Source organism: Struthio camelus, chromosome 2 (genome assembly GCF_040807025.1).
Source record: "Struthio camelus isolate bStrCam1 chromosome 2, bStrCam1.hap1, whole genome shotgun sequence".
NCBI classification, from domain to species: Eukaryota; Metazoa; Chordata; class Aves; order Struthioniformes; family Struthionidae; genus Struthio; species Struthio camelus.
Genome location: NC_090943.1, coordinates 79,308,008 through 79,333,031, shown reverse-complemented (window position 1 = coordinate 79,333,031; position 25,024 = coordinate 79,308,008). Strand labels below are relative to the sequence as shown.

Below are 25,024 nucleotides of genomic sequence, written 5' to 3'. Positions count from 1 at the left end.
GCTAGAGGAAACACACATGCAGATACTGAAAATAATCTAAGTTTGGGAGCAACAATCTTTGATTACAATGACATTGCAAGATGAAAGTGTGCTAGGCAAACAAAAAGAAAAAAATCAGCTATTACTTCCAAGTTTCCATAATTCTATTGCTTTTTCTCTGGTAGAAACTACTATCTAGACTTTGTTTCAAGCAGTTTCCTGCCACTCAGAAAGCACTCAGGAAGCAATCACCACTACGGTGCCCAAAGACTTTCATAGCATCATACAAGCATCTAGGCTGGAAGGGACCTCTGGAGTCCAACCTTCTATCAAAAGCAGGGCCCTAGGATTAGGTTATCCCAAGTCTAGTGAAGTTGAGCCAGTTTCCACGCAAGGAAGGCTAACACTAGATACAGACCGCACATGTAAATACATGACAATTGATTAAGATCACAAATATTTTGAGCACTGTTTCCAGTTCAACTGCCTCAAACTCAGATGCATTTCTAACCCTTTTCCTTATCTCCATTCTTCAGGAAAGAGGAAATTTAATCCTGTGATATAAATGTTTCTGATAAATGTACCAAAAAAAGAAAGTAGAAGCAATAGCCAGAAAGGAAATACTAAAAATCAGCTGCTTCTCTCAATTTTGCATGCACTAAATCATAAACTGAATGATGTTATGTTTTTTACAAGATGGGAGCCCAACACTTAGAATTGAAACTGCTTCCAAAGTACGTCACAGCACCATCCTCCCTCCTTTGTCTAAAGGAAGGCAAGGACACTGAAAAAGTATTCCACTCTAAACGAGTAAGGACTCTCTAAACACAGGATAAGAAAAATGCACTTTGGTTGACCGAAGAAACTTTCAGTACCCAGAGAGCTTAATAATATCTTTGAAGAGCAAGTCAGGTCACTTCTCAACTGAAGTTAACATACTAAAAATTCTGATGCATCACATTTTGCACATCTGAGTAGCTGAGGACATTGGCATTCTCAGAAATATTTGGTAAAATGGACTAGAGATTAGCTTAGCGTGAATTAAAACATACTTTCAAAGTGAAGATCACTTAATTGCATGCAGACTCTAAAAAACCTTTTTTTGCTTCAAGTCCTGGACCTACTCTGGGAGTTTAATTGATTTCTGATGAAACTAGCTTTGAGGAGTCATTTCAGAGATGCTAGCAGTATCAGCACTACCAGTGAGACAAAGCAAAACTTACCGTTCATCAGAGTAAGAGCAAGCTCTGAAGCAAACTATTTTAGCCAGTGAAGCACCAGTAAAGCAATATAAACAAGCAGTTAGCGCCTTATTGCCAGATGCCAAAAAAAGGCTGAAAAACAAACTACAGCAGTGATACTGAGGTTTCATTTTCCAGTTGTCTTGTGTTTCACAAGTGAGCTTGTGAATGCTGCTATGAAGTTTCGCGTCACCATATCTAGGATCACACACCACTGAAAATGTCTTTTTCGCTACTGTTTGTCTTGGACAGAATGGACCTCCTATAAGTGAGTACGGCACAAGGACTTGATCTCATTATTTCTAGATACTTTTGACTCAAAAGACACAGACGACATGAGGTTTCTCCTTTCTTGAAGGACGGCTTTTCAAGTGAGCACAAACCAAGGAAGAATAAACTGAACAGAATATATTCCACACTGAGAAGACAACTAGAAAACTAGGAAAGTGGGCCCTTATCTTCCTGGGAAATGAGCAAGGGATTTCCCCCCACCATCTGTTCACCTGAACATGCATACCAGTATTTGTTTTCTGTTTATTCCAGTGGACAGCACTAGTTCATAAACTATTCTGCCAAGTATAATTCTGAACTGCTCATCAGCAACATAGAAGAATGATTACAACGAAAAAAAATGATGATCCTGAAAAGCACACAGACCTATATTAGGAGCTAAACTACTCCTTGAAATACCTGGAATTTCTCCAGTTATGCAGTACATAAAGCTGGTAAATCACCCTAGGTGCCTTCCAAAGGGAAAGTTTTAGAAAGCTCTAATAGCAGAGAATTTGCCTAGAAGGCTGCAATTGGTTCAAATTACAAAGCTACTGTTCTTGACGTTGGCCTTTCTTGCTACTGAGGCTACTAGTGGTGATCCAGGTGGCTTGCAAAGGAGCCAAGCTGAGTGGGATAAAGTTGCAAGGGTCAAAGGCTAAAAACACCATGAAGACAAAATAATCCCTTTCAAAGACTTACTGAATAGCAAAGAGCACCTGTTAAGAAAGAGGCTTGCACATGTTCAAGCCTATCAAGATGGAAAGCCTTTCAGCTACTCATGCAGCTTTAAAAAATTTTAAAAATTGTAACCGAGACTAAATCAGCTTATATCAACTGTGAAAGAAAAAAAAAAAAAAAAAACTATCAACCTAGTCTAGCCCAGTAACACTCCAGAAAGTTACAGGTAAAAAAGGAAATGTTTATGGTATTCTGAGTAGAATGATTTTTAATTTCCCACTTTTGACTTGGTTGGTCACAATCCTCATCGAAGTGAACATTTCTACTTTCAAGAAACAGACACCTTTGCTTAACTTAATTCCAAAAAAAAAAAAAAAAAAGTCACCCCATTACTAAACTGTAGATAAGCATATGCAAGAAAGTCTTCTAATTTAACATGAGTCCAGAGGGCACACACCTTCATAAAGCAAAAGTCCCCAAAATTTCCCAATTTTAAACACAAGTTTTGTACAAACTATTTTCCTGCTCTGTTCACAGAAGCTCTTTTTGTTTGGTATAATTCAACACTAGGGGAGGCCAAGTAAAAGAAAGAAATCAGTGCGATAATATAAAATGAAAAGTCATGCTTTATGATACAGGGGTGGGAGTTTGCAAAGGCGATATCAGGGGAGAGCACATGACGAACAGCTTTCAAAAATGGTGCACCTTCTACGTTAATCTCCCTGCAAAGAAACACTGGAACACCAATGGTAGGCAAGGGGACAATAAACCTGGTCTAAATGAAAGACAGGGTGAAAAACATTTTTGTAAAGTGCCTAAAAAAACCACTCATGCATCAAGCTATAACATGCCATAACTCAATGCTGGTATTACTGAACAAAGGAAAAACAAACTTGTTCAAATGCAATCTCTTAATTATGCATCTAAAGGGTCCAAATACCATGTTTTTAATTTGCAAGTAGTGTTAATTGCCACCTCTAGAAATAAATCAAATTTACAAGGAGAATGAAAAATGTTCCCTTATATGCCAGGCTCAGGGTTGTGATCAGAGGCATAAAGTCCAGTTGGAGAACAGTCAATACTGGTGTTACCTCAGGGGTCAATACCACAGCCAATTTTCATTAACTGTCTGGATGATGGGAGAGTGACACTCAGCAAGTTTGCAAATGAAAAAAAACTAGGAAGAGTGGCTGATACACAAGATGGTTTTGTTGTCTTTCAGGGGAACCATGGCAGGCTGGAGAAACGGGCAGAGAGGAACCTCACAAAGTTCAAAGGTAAATGCAAAGTCCTGCACATACGGTACAATATCCCTATACACCAATACAGGCTGGGAACTGACCGGCCGGAAAGCAGCTCGGCAGAGAAGGACCTGGGGGTCCTGGTGGACAATAAGTTAACATCAGCCAGCAACATACCCTCACAATAAAGGCCAACAGAAGAGCGTCCTAGATTGCATTAGGAAGAGTGTCACCAGCAGGTTAAGGGAGGTGATCCTTCCCCTCTAACTCAGCACGCGTGAGGTCCCATCCAGAGTACTGTGTACTTCTGTACAGAGAACCTCTGGGCTCCTCTGTACAAAAAAGACAGACATATACTGGAGTGAATCCAACAAAGGGCCACAAACATGACCAAGGGATTGGAGCATCTCTCACACAAGGACAGAGAGAGAACTGGGATTGTTTAGCCTTCAGAGGGGAAGGCTCACGGGGAAGTCTTATCAGTGCCTTTAAATACACGATGGGAAGGGCGTAAAGAACACGGAGTCAGACCCTTCTCAGTGGTGCCCAGTGAAAGGGCAAGAAATAACGGGTACAACTGAAATGTAGAAAATTCTGTTTAAAAGTAAGAAACTTTCTGCAAGTGTGATCTAACACTGGAACAGATTGCCCAGGGCAGTTGCAGAGTCTTCATCCTTAGAAATATTCTAATTCTGAATCCAACTGGACAAGGCCTGGGGCAACAGGGTCTAGCTGGCCCTGCTTTGAAAAGGACGGTTGGACTAGATGACCTCCAGAGATCCTTTCCAACCTCAACAATTCTGCAACTCTGAAGTACTTCAACAATCTCAAAGCAGAAACTGAAGCAAACATACACCTTTTACAGTGTCAAGAATCTGCTGAATCAGACCAAAAGGACAGGGACATGAAACTAGAAACACCCTGGCCCTAGAATCCCAAGAATAATGACAGAGGGGACAGATAGAACAAAGAGGAAAATATTTCAAGAACCTGAGCAAAACTAGGTTTGAAAGAAGCCAGCTCACTATTTCCTGATATCACAGGCAATCTATAACTGCCCACAACTTGCATGAAAGCACACAAGGGACAGCTCAGTTTTAACTAATAGCTTAATCATCAGCTCTTAGGAGCATTTTCCTGGAGATGTTGATGTCAAAAACACCCGAATCTTAGTTCCCCAATAAGTGAGACAAAACTTAACAATGTTATAAGCTCAAGTCTTTTCCTTGCTCAGGGGCACATACTATCACCTGAGGTTCGTTTCACCTCACTTAATCGTTACCTTTCTCACCCAATAATTTAAAAACACGTTAGACAGGCAATCTCCACTCTTCACAGGCAGGTTTATCACCTACTGCTCACTCCTGAATAGCACCGAGTCTGTCAGAGAAACAGGATTTTCTTTCCCCATCTACTATAACAGATGCATTAGATAAAATACTACAGACTAGTTAGGTAACATACAGTCTCCCTGCATGTTCACCCTCTAGTACGTTTAAGCACACATTTATTAATATTGGGTAAAATTACTGGAAACATATTTAGTTTTTTTCTATTCTCTAGAGCATATTACAGAAGATTACAAGTATAGTCAGATTTGTTCTAGTAATTCAAAATCAAGACCACTAAACAAGCCTAGATATGTCACTCTTCTATTTCTTCAGATTTAGACACTAGTTGACAGACACCACCTAGGTGAAGGTGAAGTTTCTATTGTAAGAACAGGAAGTTAAATAGCCTAAAAATCTGTAGATATCCCACTGGATTAAGCATCAGAAACGTCAAACACTACTTGAGTGAGATGTTTGACACTCTCCCTTTGACTTATCCTTTCGTCTCAGTGTAGTACGGAAGGGCTTGCACATCCTGAAACGTGTATCGAACACTGAATCTTTTCCTACCCTCTCTCCTACCCACACTTCTGATATGGCAGGTAAGTACTTTTATGGTTGAATGAAATTCAGTGCATGCTACATGAAGGTTGACCTTCAGAGGTTTCTAGACTAACAGCACAGCGCAAGTGATCTACGCTTCTGATTTGATCATTTTCTCATTAAAAAGTTGCTCCATTTAGTTGGCTCATACCTGATTACTGGCGGCCATTATCAAGGTTCTCGTAGGCGCAGATTGGGGTTTACCACTTGGCATAGGCAATGCGGGTGGTAAACTGGCCATAAGCTGAGTCGGTGCTTGCAGACTGAACTGGTAAACATTAGAAGCTGTGCAAGGTGGTGTATCAGAATCCTTTTGGCAGAGAAAAAGGGGAAAAGAAAAGCAGCTTTACAGAAAGTACAGTATATACAGACTATGCATTTGAAAACGCACCCAATACCAACTCGTGTGAATACTATAGAGTCTAAATTGTTATTTCAATGGTTAAAAAAAAATAAAATACAAGCCAGCACTAAGTTTTTCATACATCTAGCAAAAATGTAGTTGAACCTGCACAGAGGAGACAATTTAAACAGGTCTATGTTGATCACAGATCAGTTTCCAGTCAGCTCAAACTAAAGCCAGATACATAAAATTGTTTCTCTACCAAATTAAAATTAAAAGGTGGGAACTATGGGTGCAGAAAAAAGGAACAACAGCAACACTGTTAGCTATATAAGGACTCGCATTTTAGGTGTCATTACAGTATCAGTCCTCTGAACAGTGTTCTGGATTGTACTTATCTGTACGCCAGAGTTACTCACTGTAACTGTTATAGTCTTCTCCCATTCTACCCAGCAACAGCAAAGTTAGGGCTCCACCTACCAAGAAACAAGGAGATTGTCTGCCAGTCAAGACTAGTATATAAGCACCAATTACCCACTTCCCTGCTAGTTAAGACTTCTGTTCTTAGCACTTTACACTGAGTGATAATTTATCAGGGGGAGCAAGAACGACACAGGATTACAGAAAGTAGTACTGTAATGGAATTCATATTACGAATTTGTTTTCCATATTCTTCCTCCCAGCCTGACCAACAGCAACGCACCACAAGCGACAAGTCACACTGGTGACATTAACACTGCGATGCCTGGAGCACTTAAGACAATAAACAAGGAAGCTAGCACAGATCCAGGGGTTTATAGGAATTACTGAAGTCTAAAAACAACCAACTCACTGCCTCAATTCTTAAAGGTACAATTCTTTAAGTCAAAATAGTTGCTAAACAAGTTACAGCCTTTTAAAACAACTTTCAACACAGACCTCGTAGAATTCAACTTATTTTTAAATCATAATACAGTGGCAACAGAAAGGCAGGTTTCTCTACACTTTACAGGTGCTTTTTTCCCCCCTCCTTAATCCTTAATTCCAAAAATACTCTAAACTTAAAACTAACAGGAAAAAAACCCAAAATCTATTCTCTATCTGAAACCTATCCCAAGCCTTTTTCTCCTTTCCCATTTATCTGTCTCAAGAAACAGCAAGAGATGGGGCTTGGCCAACATGTTTAAGACAGATCAGCCCACCAACTACTGGTAAGTCAGGAGTTACCAAATTAAAAGACATTTTTGCTCAGATCAATGATCTTCACTATTGAGTAATCACTGAAATAGTCTACTGCTCTCTCTTTAAAGATTACTTGCCTGCAAGTAAAAAACCTTCACTCAAATCAAGCAAACTTTAATGAATGGGATAAAATATTTTAAAGTGTTTTTCTTGGGCAAGGAGAAGGGAGATTGACCAGACAGCCTAAGCAATGAATCACTAGGAAGCAAAACTTCCACTCCAACCAAATTAGATTCCCACAACAGAAACAGCCCTCAATAAACTCGTCAATTCTAAAATAATCATTTCTTTATTGGTCTGTATAAACTTGTGCTCACTAAATACTAAGTTATAGAATGAAAGGCAACAAGGAGCATCATTTATCCTCTCTAAACTAGTGGGAAGAGTTCACAGTATGCCTTTGTGAAGCTTTTTCAGCTATTTGCAGTAATAATTCACTAAAAACAGGCCATACTGGTAAGAGAAGACAAACTATGCAGGACCTTAAGTTATTTATAGCAATAAACTTCTGATCTGGTGAATATGTTCCATAAGGCACTATATGTTGCAGTAGCGATCAAACGACCACGCTTAGGCTGTAGGTACACCCAAAGCAGCCTACTTGGATAAGGTAGCAGTTTTCTCCTTTGCCTCATCCCACAAATTAGCAGCGGAAAGACTAAGGTCTCTATGAAGACGAAGCTGTTACATTCCAATATTCATTAGGTGGCAGAAGTCAGATACAGGCAAGAACCTAGTTCTAAAATCAGATTTCTTTAGACAGTATTGGTCATGCAATTGTAAGAGAAGTTATAAAACAGAAGATGAAATAAATTTAGGCAGTCATCTGTTTGAGGAAATGACTCAACAGACAGGAAGGAAAAGAGACCTTAATGTCTATCCAAATCTGCACATTATGATGCAACCTCCGCAAACCCGACCAAACGATAGTTTTGGTCTTTCCTCGCACTCCTCTTTCTTTTGCTTAGATAGGATTAGACCCGCTGAAGATTCACATAGCTATCCAGATGAAACACTTCCTATTTAAAACATTTCCAAATTCTCCGTGCAGCAAACAGTCAACTGCTTAAGTCATGGTGGCAGACGGGAAAGCGATTCACGTAGTTTTACTGAGGCTAGATAAACCTTAGCACAACGAATCTTGTGTTGCTTCATTATAATTTTGCAATAGGTATGTTCATCTTTTGCCTCAATGCTAATTTCCTGAGGCATGTCTCAGAGTAGATTGTACCCCTCCTTAGAGGTAATCCTGGACTGCTAATGCTATTACTGTATGAAGATGACTGATTGACTTCTCGTCAGCATCAAAACCCACTTCTTAAGGACCTTTCTTCCTCGAACAGAAAGATTAACCTCAGTGACCAGAAAACGGAGTCCAGCCCAAACAGGCAAGATTGCCACTCTTACCACTTTTGCTTTTTCTCCCACTCTTGCCTTCCCTGTTGTACCAGTGGTAGCATTTGAGAGTATGACGAGCTAATTCATGGCACTAAACCACAGAAATCTTTTTTTGTCAGTTAACTTCTGAATCAGCTTATCATAGGGTTAGGTGAACGTCGTTGCAGAACAGCAGGAGCAGAATCATCCCTAGCAAGAATATGCAATGGGATTGGTGTAGTAGCAGTGTAAAACCACACCTCTCAGTAAGAGGAAAACTTTGCACATTTCCTAGAAGTTCAGTGCCATGCACAGGAGTAGAACCCTCAACGTATACTCCCACGTGAATGGTTTTAGCTCAAGCAGCATTGAATACCCTGACAAATACACGTTCTTCCAAGGTGATGTTGTGGATTCCACACACACAGCCCATTTCATTCGCATCAGTTTGTATCGTTTTACCTTTTGGTAGGTGGAGCCATAACTTTAATAATTAGTGTAGCAGAGTGGAAAGAAGATTAATAAAATTTCCCTGTGGCAGGTCACAGGAGAATGAATTTGATAGGCATCAATACAGTTGTACCATTTCAATTTGCTAGCTTATAAACAATACACAAGCCTTGAATTATATACAGTTGGTTGGGTTTTTGCGCCTGAAGGTAAGTTACTTTTACAAAAGAAAAATACCTTGGTCACTGTGCTTACAGGAGGAGAAAAAAAAAAGTTAGATAAGCAAGCAGGCAGACTGAAAAGTATCCATCTTCCAGAAGTATTAGCGTTTGTTTTACAGAAAGACAACTAAAAAGGTAATCTAATTAGCACCTACCACAATTTAATACAAGCAAAGTGCCCCTTTAATGTCATCACATTATCTTCTGCCAGGCCAAACCGTGGGCTTTTAGTTGTTTTATCAGTGTATTTTAGACAAACTACCTTAAATACAAAAAAATCCAGGAAGTGTTTCTTTTCAGATCTCTTCCATTATCCCAAATCCTTTCATTTTGTAGGGTTTTAGACTGGCCTGTACTGTTGAGAGTACTGTAACATTTGAAATTGTACAAACCTTTTTCAAATGCCGTACTAAATCACAGGAATCCATAATACGCAATCTGAACACATACCATATTAACAATATAAGCATTCACTTTAGGGTTTCTTCCATCCTAAAATGGTTTTAACACATCCACTCCCTAAAACAGCGTATCTTAAGATATGGCAAACGTAGAACTAGGAAGTGGCATCAGAAAGAAGCGAGCTCAGTTTTGGGTGGGAAGTAGCATATGCTTCTCTCCTTACACCTCACTGACAGCACAGTAATCAAACCTAACTTTACTTGCCGATTCACACATTCCCTCTATATTCTCTTCTGCTTAGAACCACTGGTTAGTAAATAAAATGTCTTCAGAATTTTGGGTTCTAAATTGTGTCTCCTATACCTTTGAAAAAGTACTCTTACTTCAAGTAGATATAGTAATAAACTGCTCATACAGCTGACTGACAGAAAAACTGAAGGGGAGCATAAGACTACAAAACAGCACAGAATAGGGCTTAAAATAACAAGAACAAGATGTGGGACTATATGGTGATAAAGGAAAATAAATAGGTAAGAGTTGCACCGAAAAAGTCTGCTCCCCTCTGATCCAGAAAAGGTGCGAGTAATCTGCATAACAAAAATAGAGAAAGGAAACAAGTTTTAAAGGATTTGGGGGTTAAATTCTTAAACGCCCCAAAATAAAAGTCAAGTTTTTTTTCCAAGTCCAGTTTGGTAGTTTCAGATTATTTGCGTTCAGAGTTACTCACAGCTTTATTTGGAGACAATCTGGCTGCAAGTCAGCACTTGCATCTTTCTTTAAGGAATGCGAGATCCACTTCTTAGAGCACTTGCCTCCCTTGATTTGTTCAGGGATGGGAAAGGAGAATAAGATATAGAAGCTGCATTCATCTTCTACCATACACATTTTGAATGGTTGCTTTGGTTAGGACATGTGAATATTCAGACAAGTGGAAAGAAAGACAGACAAGCTTATTTGTGTAGCTCTTGCTATCAGACTGCCCCCGAGAATTTTGCTGTGCCATCCCCTTCTCCCCCCACCCCTCCCCCTAAAAAACATTTTAATCTAGAATTGTACAAATTAATTGCAGTCATTAAACAGATTTAACAAAATTACAAGATGAGCTGTTACAGTAATTGCTCTGAAACGTTGTCACTGTTTGCCCTCTACTGCGGGTAAGTAAATACCTTACGCTTGCAAATTTAATCCCTTAAGAAGTAACATTTATCAGAACAGGATATGTCTTATGCTTCCCACTGTGCACAGGGAAGTACAATAGCTTTACTAATAAGCCAGATTTCACAATTTTTGGCTAATGGGAAGAACGGGTAGACTGTAATAACTACGTCAAATGCTACGTGGAGTTCAAGTATTAAGTCACAATTACTGCAGAGCAAGTAACTGCTTCAAAAGTCAATGTGAATCCTGTATGCTTTCAGTAGGATGAAAGGAATGAGTACCACCATTTTTAACCAGTCGTATTTATATACACTTGCACAATGTTGGCACCCAATCCAAGCTGAGTATCGAATGCTTAAAGGCGGCGGGAGTGGGGGGAGGCCTTATTCCATGAAACGCTTGAGGTACTGGTAGGCATATCCCCCAACCAGTAGAAGTAGTAGGGTAGGCAGATCAAGTAGTGACATTCTGATAAAACCTTTTAAAAGCCTAAACAGCAATAGCTACAGCTAAAAACTAAGAACAATCTAGAAGAATGCACTGTGTAAGTGTTAAGAAAGTCAGATAGAGGGAAGGTTTCTTTTCTGTGTTCTTCCCCAAACTAAATCTATTCAAGCAGTAAGTCCCTTATTCACTGGAACTTCAACTACTTTGACATGACTGTATGGTCTAGAGAATTCAAAATTCTTCATGAAACAATTCTGCCATAGGCATCTAGCAAAGAAATCACCAGAAACAGTTTGAGGCCAGGTATATGAAATTTCTTAGACTCGAATTTCTAACAGACAACTTTGAGGTTCTCTGCTGGACTGGATCTCTGAGATTATGTATGCATAGATCTCAAAGAAGCTTTAAAACTTTCTTATGAGGAATTGCATTAGTAACTGATATAAAGCTACCACTGTCAGGTAAAATGCTAAGCTTTATTTGGCACAAAAGCAGCAAAACTGCAGAGCATGCTTAGCACCAGGAATTAGACCAGATCAAAACAAGACTAGCTCAGAGAACACATCCATAATTGTTTTTACTTGGCAGAGATTGTTTGCACTTGCTTCTCTGGCACTGCTCTAGGATTTCCTGAGCTAATAAAAAGTAGTCCTCCACACTGCTTAAGCAGCCAGAAATCCAGGTCACCAGTTGTACAGTGCAGGTCATGGACGAAAAAACACCCGGGGAGGGGGGGGAACAAAACAAAAAAACCACACACAATCCTAGGAGGGATTTGGTCTTTGCTTAGGTTCTCAAACTGACATCTGCAACTAGCCACAAAGGAGAGCTGAGGGTGAACATAGCTCACTTCATCCGGTTTCAGATTCCCATAGCAATCACTAAACTCAGTAAGAAGGTTAAAATGAGGTTTCTTAATGACAGAGGTTTATGCTCCATAAGGGAATAGTTAAACTCCTGCTCCTGATGAGCAAAAATCTCACATATTTTGCACTGTCCTTGATAGTAAAGGTATTAATCAAGCATCTTCCCCAAAGGACGAACTATGTACAACCAGCAACATTATCCACTCCAGTATTTGTTGGATCACTAACAACTGTGATAACGTGGAGTACTTTTCAAACTGAACCAGTAGCCTGCTTGGTTACTTACCTGTGGGCATGAGCGAGTGAAGAACACGTGCTGCCTTTCTGTTAGGGCAGCATATGGCATTTTAAATACCTGCACAGCAGGTGTTTAACACTGCACTGAGAGAAGACCTACTGCATAGATCAGTTTGGTAGTTACAGTGTATAAAATTTATGTGTAGTCAAGTATGTTCTGGTAATCAGATTCCTTGTATCCCTAAGTTCATTCCAAGCGTGTTCCTCAGTTTGCTCCGGATGAGTCTATCGCTAATACTTACGCTGGTGATGCAAATATAGTTCATGAAGCTGAGTTAACAAGATGGGAACTTTAGTACGCAGTATTCTGCAAGGAAGTAGATTAAAAGCATCACAGAGAGCGAGAGCTCTGTAGCTATGTGCACAAATTAGTAAGACAAATCCATAAACTGAGCAGCTGTTATCACACTAATGATGTGACAGATGTCAGAAAACAGATTATTCTACTAAGGAGTCTTTGCCCTGAAATTCACTGGACCTTACAAAAAACTTCTGTGACAGATTTTGCAGTTTGATAGGACATCTATCATGAAAAACAGCACAACAGTTATCTTCGGCCAGTGCTACCATAAGGCTTTTTGTAAATAGCTTTTCTGCCTTGGAAAATCCATAATACCTTTTGTACAAATTATGATTTAGTCTCATTAGACATTGTTCTTTGCTTTGGGCTGTGTAGACAGTGGCCCAGAAGTATGTCCTCCTGTAAACTAGTTCTGGACCTGCAGAGATGGAAGCAGTCATTCACCTAAATCTGAGGCAAGTACTGAGGAGCAGTACATCTAGAATAAGTGAGGGGAAAGGGAATGCTATCCTTGAAGGAAGCAGTTCTCTTGTTCCTCAGTGGTGCACAAGACCACGTCTTAGAAAGGTTACCACGAGTAGGCTCCTGAAGGATGGAAAGCAGTATTAGGAACAAAGTTAAAAAGAAAAAAAAAAAATCAAGGTAGTTAACTGGAAGCTGTTATATCCCTATATTTTATTTTTCCAAGTACGCATACATACAGAAGTTGAGAAACTGATTTCTAAATGCTTAGCTCTGGTTTATGCCAATCCAGCCTCCAGAAAAACCTGCTCTCTTTTGGACTATTCTGACATCCATTCTTCTGTTCCCGGAACAGATCTATAACAGATCTATAACAGATCTATATCTATATCTATCTCAGAATTGCTCAAAAATCCAAGATATTGAGAGCCTTGTCTATTCAGTTGTCGAATCACATTCATTGACTATAAGGCAAAATCTGTAATGCTAAATGAACTTCAAGGAAGCAAACCCTTAAAAAGAAACGGACAGCATACTGTATCACAACCAATAGCTCTAGACTTCATGAACTGCAGGTTTTACTAAAGACTCTAGGATTTCTATGAGTAAGACTCCCTGTTTTGATAGTGCTTGGATAATTAATTGCCAACATCTCATCCAGGACACACTGATCAGTATATGCAAGAGCTTCCAGATTTGTTGCCAGTGCATAGTGATATCAGAATATAGATACCTCTGTGCTAGAGCAGATGGCTGGAATATTCGACTTTCATGAGACGCTCAAGTTGAGAGAGGCAATCTGGCCAAGTAAAGCCACAAGCAGCCAAGCCTATCTCCCTCAGCATACATTCCAAGAAGTTGATTTCTGTTATATTGGCAGACAGGTCCTGCTAAGGTTAAGGTGCAGCTGATCACTCCATTATCAGTCAAACTTTGTCACTGACTAGAAAAGCAAACACCCTATAAAGTCCCTCTGATATGACAGGGAGTATCTCGTAGTTGACATAGAGGAATAGTTATTCTACATTCATGCAGAATGTAACTCCAGAAATAGTGCTTTGATGCAGATTTGTGCCTGGAGTAATTACGCTGACATCACAGATGATGGGGTTGGGGGTTTTTTTCCTATTAAAAAAAACTTCATACTGGTAAAGGATCAAACTGTCAATCTAGAATCTTCTTTCACTGTCTCCCACTTTTATGATCTGTATCTTCCTTTCAATCTTTAATATCAAAGAATTCAGAAGATTTACCCTTCAGATGAACATAGATTCATCCTTGAAGAATAATCCTTCCACAGGCTCAGAGCTAACACCACATTCACCTCTACACTGATGAGTTGCACGGCATTCCCTTGTTCTGAAACTGGGAACTGAAATTCACTGCAAAACTGTTTGCAAGAAAGACGCTAACACAATATTTATCACCAGAAGTCTTGGTACAAATATCAACTATCACACACGATACAAGCTCCCTGGACATAGTATTATCCCAGATCATGTCGTGGATAGCCTCCTCATCTCCAGCAGAATAGGTTTCTCTCTTCCTCAGTCAGGCACAGCTCATGACTGTTCAGCTGGAGATTATTCAGATTCACATATGCAAGTGCCAATAAGATGGACTCATCAGTAACTTGTCAGAAACCTGCCATTCCATTGCAAATTAAGATAACATGCTGCCAGTCTGTTAAGAACTGTACCAAGGAATGACCGGGACTTAGACTGTCACAAGCATAGGGACATAAGGCTTTTTATTTTGCTCTACAGGGTAGCACTTCCATTTACTTTGTGGATACCAAAACTGACCTCAGTCTTCCTTGTTGAGAAGTTCCTTTGCACTTTTCATTTATTAATTTCTTACATTAGGTGTCAGGCAAAGATCAGATCATGAAACTTCACCTTGCTGTGCCAAGCAAAAAGGGTCTAAGGGGAGGTCACAATTACACATTACCCATTAGGTTGGGAGTGCATGATGTTAAGTAACCATTTGCGTTTTCTCATAAAACTCCATCTTATAGTAATACCCACCTCACTGACATACTGGAACAGGAGCACGGCTAGTAGCATCACTGGCAAGCACCATGTTTTTTTTTTTTTTTTTTTAACTAGCCAGATGGGTGTAACTAAAGCACATACCATCTTTACTGGAGGTGGATTGAGAGGAAAATTCAACACAGAACATTCAGTAGTGTTAAGGAACTACAGAAAGTAAGCAGAAGGTATATAGTGAACGCATTTGTCCCTCCAATATTTGTCTGTGGTTATTTCATTTATATTGAATACAATCCCCAACTTTTAATTCGATGTTTGACCCGCTTTTGAAAGCGGTCAAGAAACAACTTAGACATCTCTTGGTATAAGCCACTGCTGCTCAGTATTGTACCTCAACTGAATATTGTATCTTGCTCCAGTCAATATCTGTACATAGCACAGAATGCTTCAACAGATTTACAATGAGCATGTCATGCCAAGCAATGTAAATGTGTGCTTTAGAATCCACACTGCTCAACTCTGTTGATTTAAATACTCATCAAAACAAAACTTCTACAAAATCTAAAGTGCCTGAAAACATGACTACAGAGACTAGAGCCTTATCTTCCAAGGAGCTTACAGTGTAGTCTAATGACATTCAATCTGCACTTTCAAAACAGAAGCTGACAGCAAGGCTTTACATATGAGGGCCTCTAGGCATTAAAACATGAACTGATTGCTCGACTGAAAACAGCAAGGAGTATTATTAGCCTTCACAGCAAGTTATGATGTTCATGCTCAATTTGGGGTGTGGGAAAAGAGTGGAATTCGACAGCAGGAGATTTTGCCTAATAGAGAAAGTATTTTTGAATAGATGCTTCTACTCTTCTGATTAGTTTTATTAGTTACAGTTGACTTGGAGGTTTATACTTTATCACGTTTAACTACCCCCACTAAGGGTACCAAAGGTTTAGGATGGAATTAAGACAGATTTCATCTAATGAAAAAGTATTTTTAATTTCGGTAGTCTTCTGAACAGGATAAGTTCTTAATTTGCTGTAGCAGCTTAGTGACTATAATCACATTAAGCGCTACTCTTTCAGTTATGAGGCTTTGATGGGTATGGTAAAATCTGCTTCTTAGTAGTTTAACCCATTGAAAGAAAAAGCTTACAATATCACTGCCGGAGAGTGATGAAACAGAAGAGGCAGATGACCCAGAGGATAACTGCTGTGTGCTAGCCAATGACAAAGCCAAGCGCTGGTTGTAAGGTGGTTCCGAGTCTCTGTTCTGCTGCTGTTCTCCATTGCATGGAGCAATCTGGTCTCTTATTTTCAACCTGTTGTCTGTCAACAGAAGACATGAATATCATTGTAAGAGCACAAAGCATCAACACAGGAATCTTGCAGTCTAAAAAGAACTTCAGTTTAACTAGTTAACAAAGTGGAAAACATGCTCAACATAGAAAACTAGTCTTAGCTTAGAAGGCAAAAACTGCTTCAAGTTTTGCCCAAACACTTGAACTAGTGATTAATTTCAAGGCATGGACATTTTTAATTGCACCTAATGCAAGAAAAAAAGGTTTAAACTGATTTCAAAGATTTCTGCCATACCTACCAAGTTCAGGAGATAAATTAATTTTGTTCCCCCACTGCTTTTTAATCCAAGCTCTGTAGTCAATCACCTCTTGGGTCACTTTGATGATTCTACCTAATGTGCTAAAAAAATTTTAATTGTTAAATAAAGCCATTTGGTTACACATTTTCAAGAAACAATCAAATTACATTAAAAGCAGTGCAAGTTAGCCACAACCAAAGAATCTTTTTGAGCTTTCATTTCCTTAGAGCAACATTTGGGCCAGTGAAGAGTTACAGTTTTAAAATCACTGTACTACTTACCTTCTGCCATACTAATATGCAAGCACGGACACATAGGTAAAAACGTTTTTATTCTGTATTTCTAAACAATACATCTCAACTAACAAGAACGTACATACGTATGTTCGTATACTTGATAAGAACACTTTATAGGTTCTTGCATTTCTCCATACAAAAATATATTTTTCACAAAATCTGAATTAGAACAGCTACAGGATGCACTGAAAAAGTTAATATCCTGGACCCACAACTCATATTCCTGCCAAAGAGACACCTTCACTGGTCCTTGCTTACAGATTTACAAGACAAGTTAAAAGGTTCAAGAACCCTGCAGTTATAAAGGAAGTACCATGGATCGTGAGGTAATGGAAACAAGGAACAGACTGGCTCCAAAACTGGAATAAGTTAGAATTTAAGATGACTCATAAGGGTAACTGGTTCAGATAAAAAGCCCACCTTATCCTGTTGCACAGTGACCACTGCTATACAATAAGTGCAGAGTGATGTTTTCCAACATACCTTCCCAACATTCAGCCATTTGCATTGCAGGTCTCCCTGAGCAGATGTTTGAGAGTTTATCTTTTGGTCTTTTCTTTCCTAAAGGGCTATTTGTTGAAATCCTTACTATTAACTCAATGCTCAGGATTCAAGAACGGCTGACTACTGTACAAAAAAGGGACCACGGAAAATTACCATCTTAGGAGAAAGGAAGTGTGATTTTGCTTTTGAAAAATCTTCAATAGCTCCAATAAGCTTGTTTTTTATTTCATATCATAAAGGTATAACATATCTTTACTGGAAATTTTTTGTTTTTATATGTACAGTGGAAAGGGAGGATACCCGTAGGCTAAATGTATTTAAGCTAACTTTATCAGGTCATTTCATAACAACACTTTTTAAAAGGAACAGTAATTCTCCTGCTAGGTTAGGGATTACTATTTCATTGCAAGATCAAACACCACATACTCCATGTTTAGACTTCCAACTTTAAAGACATGCCAGTGTGTCAGTACTGAAAAAGGCTGCCCAGCATGTTAAGCACACACCAGATCAAAAGGTATCATCTACTGCTTAAACTGCGAATCCAATGGTTGCGGAAGGACTTCATAGAGAGGATGAATGACATCCATCATTTTATTATAACATAGATGAAGTGATGCATGTTGGAAAACAATCTTGAATTGCACATGCAGAATTAAAGGCTTTGGAGTGATTGTTGCCATTCAGCAACTAATGGTCTGGGTTATAGTAAGCAATTATTTTAAAAGCACAGCTCAAAAGCTAAATAGAGCATCAGGAAAGGAACAGAATAAGAGAGAGGATAGCATTTTGTCAGTGCACTAGCCCATGATGTAACAGCATTTTTAATACTCAAAAAGGAAGTGTTAAACTCTTTGGTTTAAAGCCAGAAGAGACAGAGAATGAAGATAAGATTGATGAACTTTGCAGAGAATCAGCTCTAGCCCTGAAGCTACAGTTCCCAGGACAGCACTGCCAGTACGGAGTTCAAACATAAAAATGCTGGGCTCTGCAGCCCTGGGACAAAAACAAATCTTGGGAGCTGAAAGTTTCACCCAAGCAAGCCTTCAGAAAGATTTGAGCTTTTACTCCAGGATGACCCATAGATTTTACAACTATTATCAGCAGTTGTCTTCGAACTAGAAAATGAAGACCTTGTCATTCGTTGTTCAGGAGATAGTTTGTCAAGTCTGAAGCTTGTTGGAGTACGTTCCCAAAAGTAACCAATACCCATCATGTCTTCGCATACTAGAAGGAAAATGAATAACATAGGATAGCGTTTTTATTTGCCTGGGAGACTGGTGTAACAAAAAAGCCTGCCATCCATAGGTGTAAGGGGCAGAACTACTGCTACATCAGCAATTATGGCAGAGTTGCACATGCAGAGCCTGGGAATCTTCTCCTACTAGCTCATTTCATACAGATCAAAGCTCCAAACTCTCCTTTTTGGTATTGGGGGGGGGGGGAGGGGAGGAGGGAAGACTTACTACTTACACAACAAGGTTGAAAACATTCACTATGAGACATCAGAAACTGAAAGGTAATTAAGTCTGCACTGCCATATACTTAATACAGCAAGGCAGAGGAAAGGAGAAGCAAATGTGACCAAACTGGGCACTGCTCTTGAGGAATCTGATGTCATATGTATGGGACTCAAGCACATCCACGGGGTCAGAACATTTCTCAAAATATACATTTTAAAATTGTGCTTTTATCTCAATGTTTTCAGCTCGGAAAATGCTTAGGAACAAAGAGTAACTATTAATCTGCCCAGTGTTTAGTAACTAGGGAATTCCACGCTTCTGCTTCTTTTTTTGGTAAGACCAGGATTTCTAAATATGAGACATTCCCAATAATCTTGTAAAGATTATTGTAAGAGAAGGGGAAAATACCAAGTTAACTGGTTAATAAAATTAGATAGTACACTTAGATTTTTCTCTGGATATTATCATATAGTAAAAACAGGAATAAGCTACTGGATATTATCATATAGTAAAAACAAGGATAAGCTACTTGTATAACCCAGTCTCCTATTAGTTTATTTTTAGGATAAAAGCTTAGAAGCTCCAGTATTACACTCCACACAGTTCTTCTGTCAAACTAATGCCAATTAATTTGCAAGCCCTCAGGTCACAGGGACACTTTCTTGCTCTCATTACAGCACAATTAAGATGCAAGTAAACCTTAAGATCACCCTTAAAAGGATCAGATTGCTGACATATGATTCACTGAGATCAAATATCTAAAGCTCCAGTCAAACTCCATATGAAAGAGTGCCAGAGTGGAGTGGGGAGGCAGGGGAATAACACTAAATCCATTAAAGAACAGTCAAAAGTAATTGTTAAGCAGACCTTGGCTGAAATTATGAAGCACCTCCTTGGTGTTTAACAGATCACATAGTGTAAAGCAGACTAAGGAGCACCCGAGAAGGATCTGTTTGAGTATGAGGGTAAGGAAAAAAAAAATCTAGAACTTTTAACTAGACAGACTCTTTTGCGTAAGGAAAGTTGATACTGCTGCTATCTCCCAAGGGACAGCATGCATTCTAGAGACAGCCATCCAGCATTCAAGATGTGAATCAGAGGAAGGACTCTTTCAGATAACATATATTTCTGCTTCCCGTGTCAGCAGAGCTAGCAGGTAAATTCTGCATTTCCTTTGACAGCTCCCAGAGCTCCCAACACTATTTTGGCCAACCATGGGCTACCTGAACCTAACATACAGACCTGCTGGCAGTTAGAACAGGTAAACTGCGCACCAAGACCAGACCAAACAGCTTCCTAGAACAGAAGAGGAAAATCACTTTACATATGGTGAAGACTACTGCTGCTTTGAAAGCTATCAACTGTAAGTTACAATCCCAGACAAGCAGTAGCAAAGCCCAGCCAAGGCTTCCTCAAACTCTCAACTCTGGCCTGTTGACCTAACTGTGCCTCTCTCTCAGAGGCTTCCCCACTCAGATCATTTAAGTGATCATCTAGCTTTAGTAATCAAGAACCTGTTACCAATCTAGAATTCTAGGAACTGAAGGAAGTTTTTAGAAGTCAAAGTTACATTGAAAAAGCCACATCACACTAAAACCAGGCTTCCATCCCTAGTTTCATAGGACCTTGTCTCCCTCCCAAACACGGTTGTACTGGCTGTTCGGGGATGCAGTCTGGGCGTGTATTCACACCTGAACCATGTGACAGAGCTGAATAAGCCAACATCCTGGGCTACTTACATACTCATTAAGCCAAGGATGCACCTGTACCCAAAACAACGTAACTTATAGCTGTCAAATGGTATGATACCACTTCATTTTCCCCAGATGCAAACTCCTACTGCTTCTCTTCTGATCTGCCTATCACACAGCCACAATACAAGTTGGATCAGCTTGCTGACACGACAGCCAGAGAGGTGTGTTGCTAATTTTTTTCTCAGAAAGATCAGACAGTTTATCTGACTCACCTTCTGACTGTAGTATCACTAGATCAGATCCAAGGCAAGAGTCCAATATAGGTGGACTGAGGAGGAGGAAAGCGGCTCCTAGAAGCAGCCCACAGATAGTTAGGGTAGACAAGGAATAATGTGAAATTGCACCTTAATATATTTGCACTGTTGACCTCTGCAGCAGGTAGTTGACTAGTCTCAAAGAAAATAAATCAGTGAACAAGTTCATTGCAGAGAAATAGAATACAATTGGAAAGACAGTCACTGTAACTTGAGAATACTCCTTACAGACTACTTTAGCTAGCTAATTTAAGATGACACAGACGCTCTTCTGGTGACAGGCTACGGCCAAAGACCATAAAGTTGTTCAAAGCACACCCTGACACTGACCCTAAGCAGAAGGTGTCCATAATTGCACTTTACAGGCAGACTTAAGTCCCTGAGGCCTCAAATACTAAGAAATAAATCCTGTGATTTTCAAACACTTTGGCTAAAGTCACAATTCCAAAATTGACCTCGTGTATGGGTAGTAACAGGTTGAAAATGAATTGCCAGTCTCCTCTTATCTTCCTACCAGGAAAACCTCTCCTTCCAAGATGATGGGAATCCATTTGCTTCCACAAAATCTTCTGAACTACCAATCTCTCTCTTCTGAGACGTTCTTGAAAGACGATGGGCAAAGTAAACTAGGTATAAAACAGTGTTAAGGTAATTCAGGTAGCTTTGAGCTATTACCTCCAGGACTCAACCCAGTACTGTTTCCACTCAGTAAGTACGGAGCCAATATATACTGAGAAGGTCAGACAGAAGATGCTTTCAACTCCCATTACACTTTCAAAGGTTATATTTAGAAGCTTGAATGGAGATGCTGGAGAAATCTGTTTGAATTTGGTCCACAATATTCAATCTGTGGGTCTTATTGATACAGAATATGGACAAGAGTAAGGTCTAGGCTAAAGGACCAAAAAACCTTTTTTTTTTTGACATGGGGATTATCAGAAGCAGAAGAAGCAGGGAACTAGAAAGCCTTATATTACCTTAGGCTTGTGCACATTTGAGTTGGACTGACCTTGGAGAAGTTCAATAATTATGACTATCAAGAAAGATTTGAAAGCTACTGTGATGGTCATCTACAAAACAGGACTTAATTATATCTATACAAGCAGTAGAGAAGTTTTTTCTGGAAAAAGAGTTGATATGAACTCTCCAAGAATGAATCTTCACACTTAGGAGAAAGCTAGCCTGAATTATGACAAAACCGGAAAACTCAAGTCAGCCTGAGGAATTCGGCTTCTTGCAAGTTCTTAACCTAAGTGAAGACCACCTGAAAGGGTTTTATTCTCTCTTCCAGTAGAATATCGGACAGCTAAAGCAAGTCACTGCTCCTAAAGGGAGCCTACTGCTTACCATTTAACCTATCAGTTACAAGACTAGAAAAGGAAAAATGGATCAGGACAAATGGCTCCTGGACAGCTCAGGCTTTAGTTCAGGCCACCAGAAAAAGTTTGCATACGGAGCCTGGACCACTCCAACAGGTGGAAGAAGGATCCGAAATATACCTGGAATGTCCAAGCACATCATGTTTAACTAAGATCTGAGACCAAAAACGGACTGCTGTTGAGCTTCTGCAACAAACGTGGTCCAAAAGAGCACATCATCCACCTGCAGGTCCTTAGCTGTTGACAAGACTGGTGCTGGGTGGGACTAATCACATACAGGACTGCGTGCAATGTTGCTCCGCTTATAATACCATTCCCTCCAACACAATGGCAAGTCACAAACATGGCTGGTTCTGAAACAGAGTCTTCACTGGCACAGAACTAGAGGAAAAACAACACAGACCTACCACACCTGAACACTGCTGCTGGGACCTCTCCAAGTTTGAAAAAGTTGTGACAAAATTAAAGGATTTCCCAAAATGTGGGCTGTGCATCTGTGCTTGCATTAAATACCTTTACGAACACACACACACACACACACTTTTTAATGTCTGTAGTATAAATACAGGCATCCCGTAAGAGAACAACTATGTTCTTTGGAAACCTCACAGCTCAATCACAGAGAAATTAACGAAAGCCAAAATCCAAGACACAAGCAAGACTTCAGGAATCCCTATGTTGTTCTATCCCTGCTTACATAAGAATGAAGTACAAATTTCATTTTGTAAATGAGAAAAATGCAGCCAGTACAAATTTTGCAGATACACCTTTAAGTTATCTTAAAACAGCAGGGTCTCAGATGTCAGTGTGGAACTCCGTACACGCCACTCTTCCAATCAGTCATGGTCAAATGTGCAATCACAACCTTTGTGAATTTAACACTACAAAAACCTAGAGACTCAAAGGCATTATTAAAGTACTGTCAGTTTTAAATCCAGAAGTGAAAGACTGGATGCACTTTGGGGTAAACATACTATAGCAGAACTATTTTTCCTTTCAGTTACATTAATACTGAACGTTAACAGCTTTAATAAGGTTTGGAATTGTATCTAGATGTACCTTGCTACAGTCACTCCTCCCTGTAATTAGCTGGGGAGCTCAAAATACCATTGGGATTCTAGGGAAGTCCCAGGGAAGATACATCCTCTGATCTAACCCCAATTTGTACTGAGGATTAGAAGCGAATAGCACATGCTAGAGCAGATGTATGAATGAAAGTGTGATAGGCCTTTATTTTCTTTCTCCTCCTTTTTCAAAGGAAAAAGTTTATAAAGGCAAGAGTTTAAAAAGCACTTCTTACTGTCTTTCACAGAAATACCAGACAGCTAAGAACTGCATTAAAAATGGCACATCTAGAAGTATGATAACTTTTCAATGGCATTTCTAAAGTTATGAACTGATTTTTCTAATAGCTTAAATTAAAATTAAATAAAGCATATTAAAAAGCTTATGGGAGCACTTTAAAGGACTAGGCAAATTTCTAGCCTTGCTTTGCCTGGTTTTAAGTCTAAACAAACTATTTGTTCACTCCTTATTTCTTTCTGCCACAGTACACAAACATAACATACCAAGCACAAGACCAGCAGCCCTTCCTTTGAAGCATTTTAAGCAGGACGTTTGAGGAAAGACCAGTATATCATCTGGCTCCCTTCTACACTAAAGAGAATATTACATTGGACTCATCCTGGTTTTCATCAGGCTGCCTCCATCTCAATGCTGCACGCTAAGGTATTATGTTCTTATAGCATTGGGCCAGCCTAAATCTCTGGGCAAATTTCAACACAGCTGCAATTAAACAATAAACAGCAATAATCTTTTTATTGATAAGATCCAAACATTCCTAATTGATTAAATAGACAAATGGATATTCAAAAAGTGGACTAATTACCTCTCAGAATCTCTATTTGGATATGATCTTGCAAGTGGTGATACTGCATGGCTAAGAACAATGTAGGCATAATCAAAAACTTGTTTCACTTGCATGGCACCGTAAGAACTTCTGCCAACGTCGTTTCCTGTAATAATGTGACAGTCATCAGGTCAAGTTTTTTTTGTTTTTGTTTTTGTTTTTTAAATACCAGTAACCAGAAAAATATTCATACTGAAAGATCAGAAGCCTTAATAGTTCAGCTTAACTCTGACTGTTTAAACATGTCAGCCCATTCCGTTCATAGCAGGAACAACTAAGTGTGCCTACCTAAAGGAAGCTAACCTTTGGAACCAGGCTTAACATTAATGCATTCAATTTAGCACTTGTAAAATGCTATTGTACCAGAACATGGAAGAATGTAAAAAGATAGCTATAAAGGAGCTTTAGTTAATCTCTTTAAAAGGGAACCTATCATGCTTATATTAAGGCATCAAGTCTCACTTACCAGTAGAGTTTCTGTGGGCCAAATTCAGCTTTCATTTACACCTGTGCAACCACATTACCTTCATAGGGCCAGCTATATTTACAACAAACCCTACATTAGCTTCTCAGTACTACAGATGAATAATCCACCTCATATGGATTATCTCAAGATACACAAATCAGTTTGTAAAAAAAAAAAAAAAAAAAAAAAAAACCAACCACTTTATCTCAGATTCCAGAAGTCTGTACAGTGGTTTTTTTTTTTTTTTAAAAACCAAGTTAGTGGCACTTCGAGTGCCACTCTTTGAACATGAACAATAACTATAGCAGAACTCCTTCCAAATTCAGTAACAGGTGTGAAGAACTGGAGAAGTTAAGAACTTTCTAAAGCTTCTGTATTAGTGACAACAACGTACAGGCATCAGTCTTCCATTTGGCACTTCGAAATATTTGCTGGTACCAGCAACAACAAGCATTTGTTTGTTTTTTTCCCCCTCTATAAATATATTTGGCACCAGACACCAACTGTTCACTGTCACCACC

At 39.3% G+C, this 25,024-nt stretch overlaps 1 protein-coding gene across 11 annotated transcripts in view; it reads right to left on the bottom strand.

Moving 5' to 3' along the window:
* TENT4A (terminal nucleotidyltransferase 4A) overlaps positions 1 to 25,024 on the bottom strand; it is an 80,895-nt gene that overhangs the window by 22,606 nt on the left and 33,265 nt on the right. For 8 of the 11 annotated variants that reach the window (XM_068931362.1, XM_009665145.2, XM_068931358.1 and 5 more), the window contains exons 8-11: positions 24,017 to 24,143; positions 16,479 to 16,579; positions 16,035 to 16,207; positions 5,498 to 5,656 (exon numbers count right to left, since the gene is read on the bottom strand). In XM_068931362.1, the coding sequence (XP_068787463.1) occupies positions 5,498 to 5,656; positions 16,035 to 16,207; positions 16,479 to 16,579; positions 24,017 to 24,143 (560 nt within the window). Of the gene's footprint in view, positions 1 to 5,497; positions 5,657 to 6,108; positions 6,166 to 16,034; positions 16,208 to 16,478; positions 16,580 to 24,016; positions 24,144 to 25,024 lie in introns of all 11 variants that reach the window. The other 3 variants (XM_009665148.2, XM_009665147.2, XM_068931361.1) reach the window with 2 other exon arrangements.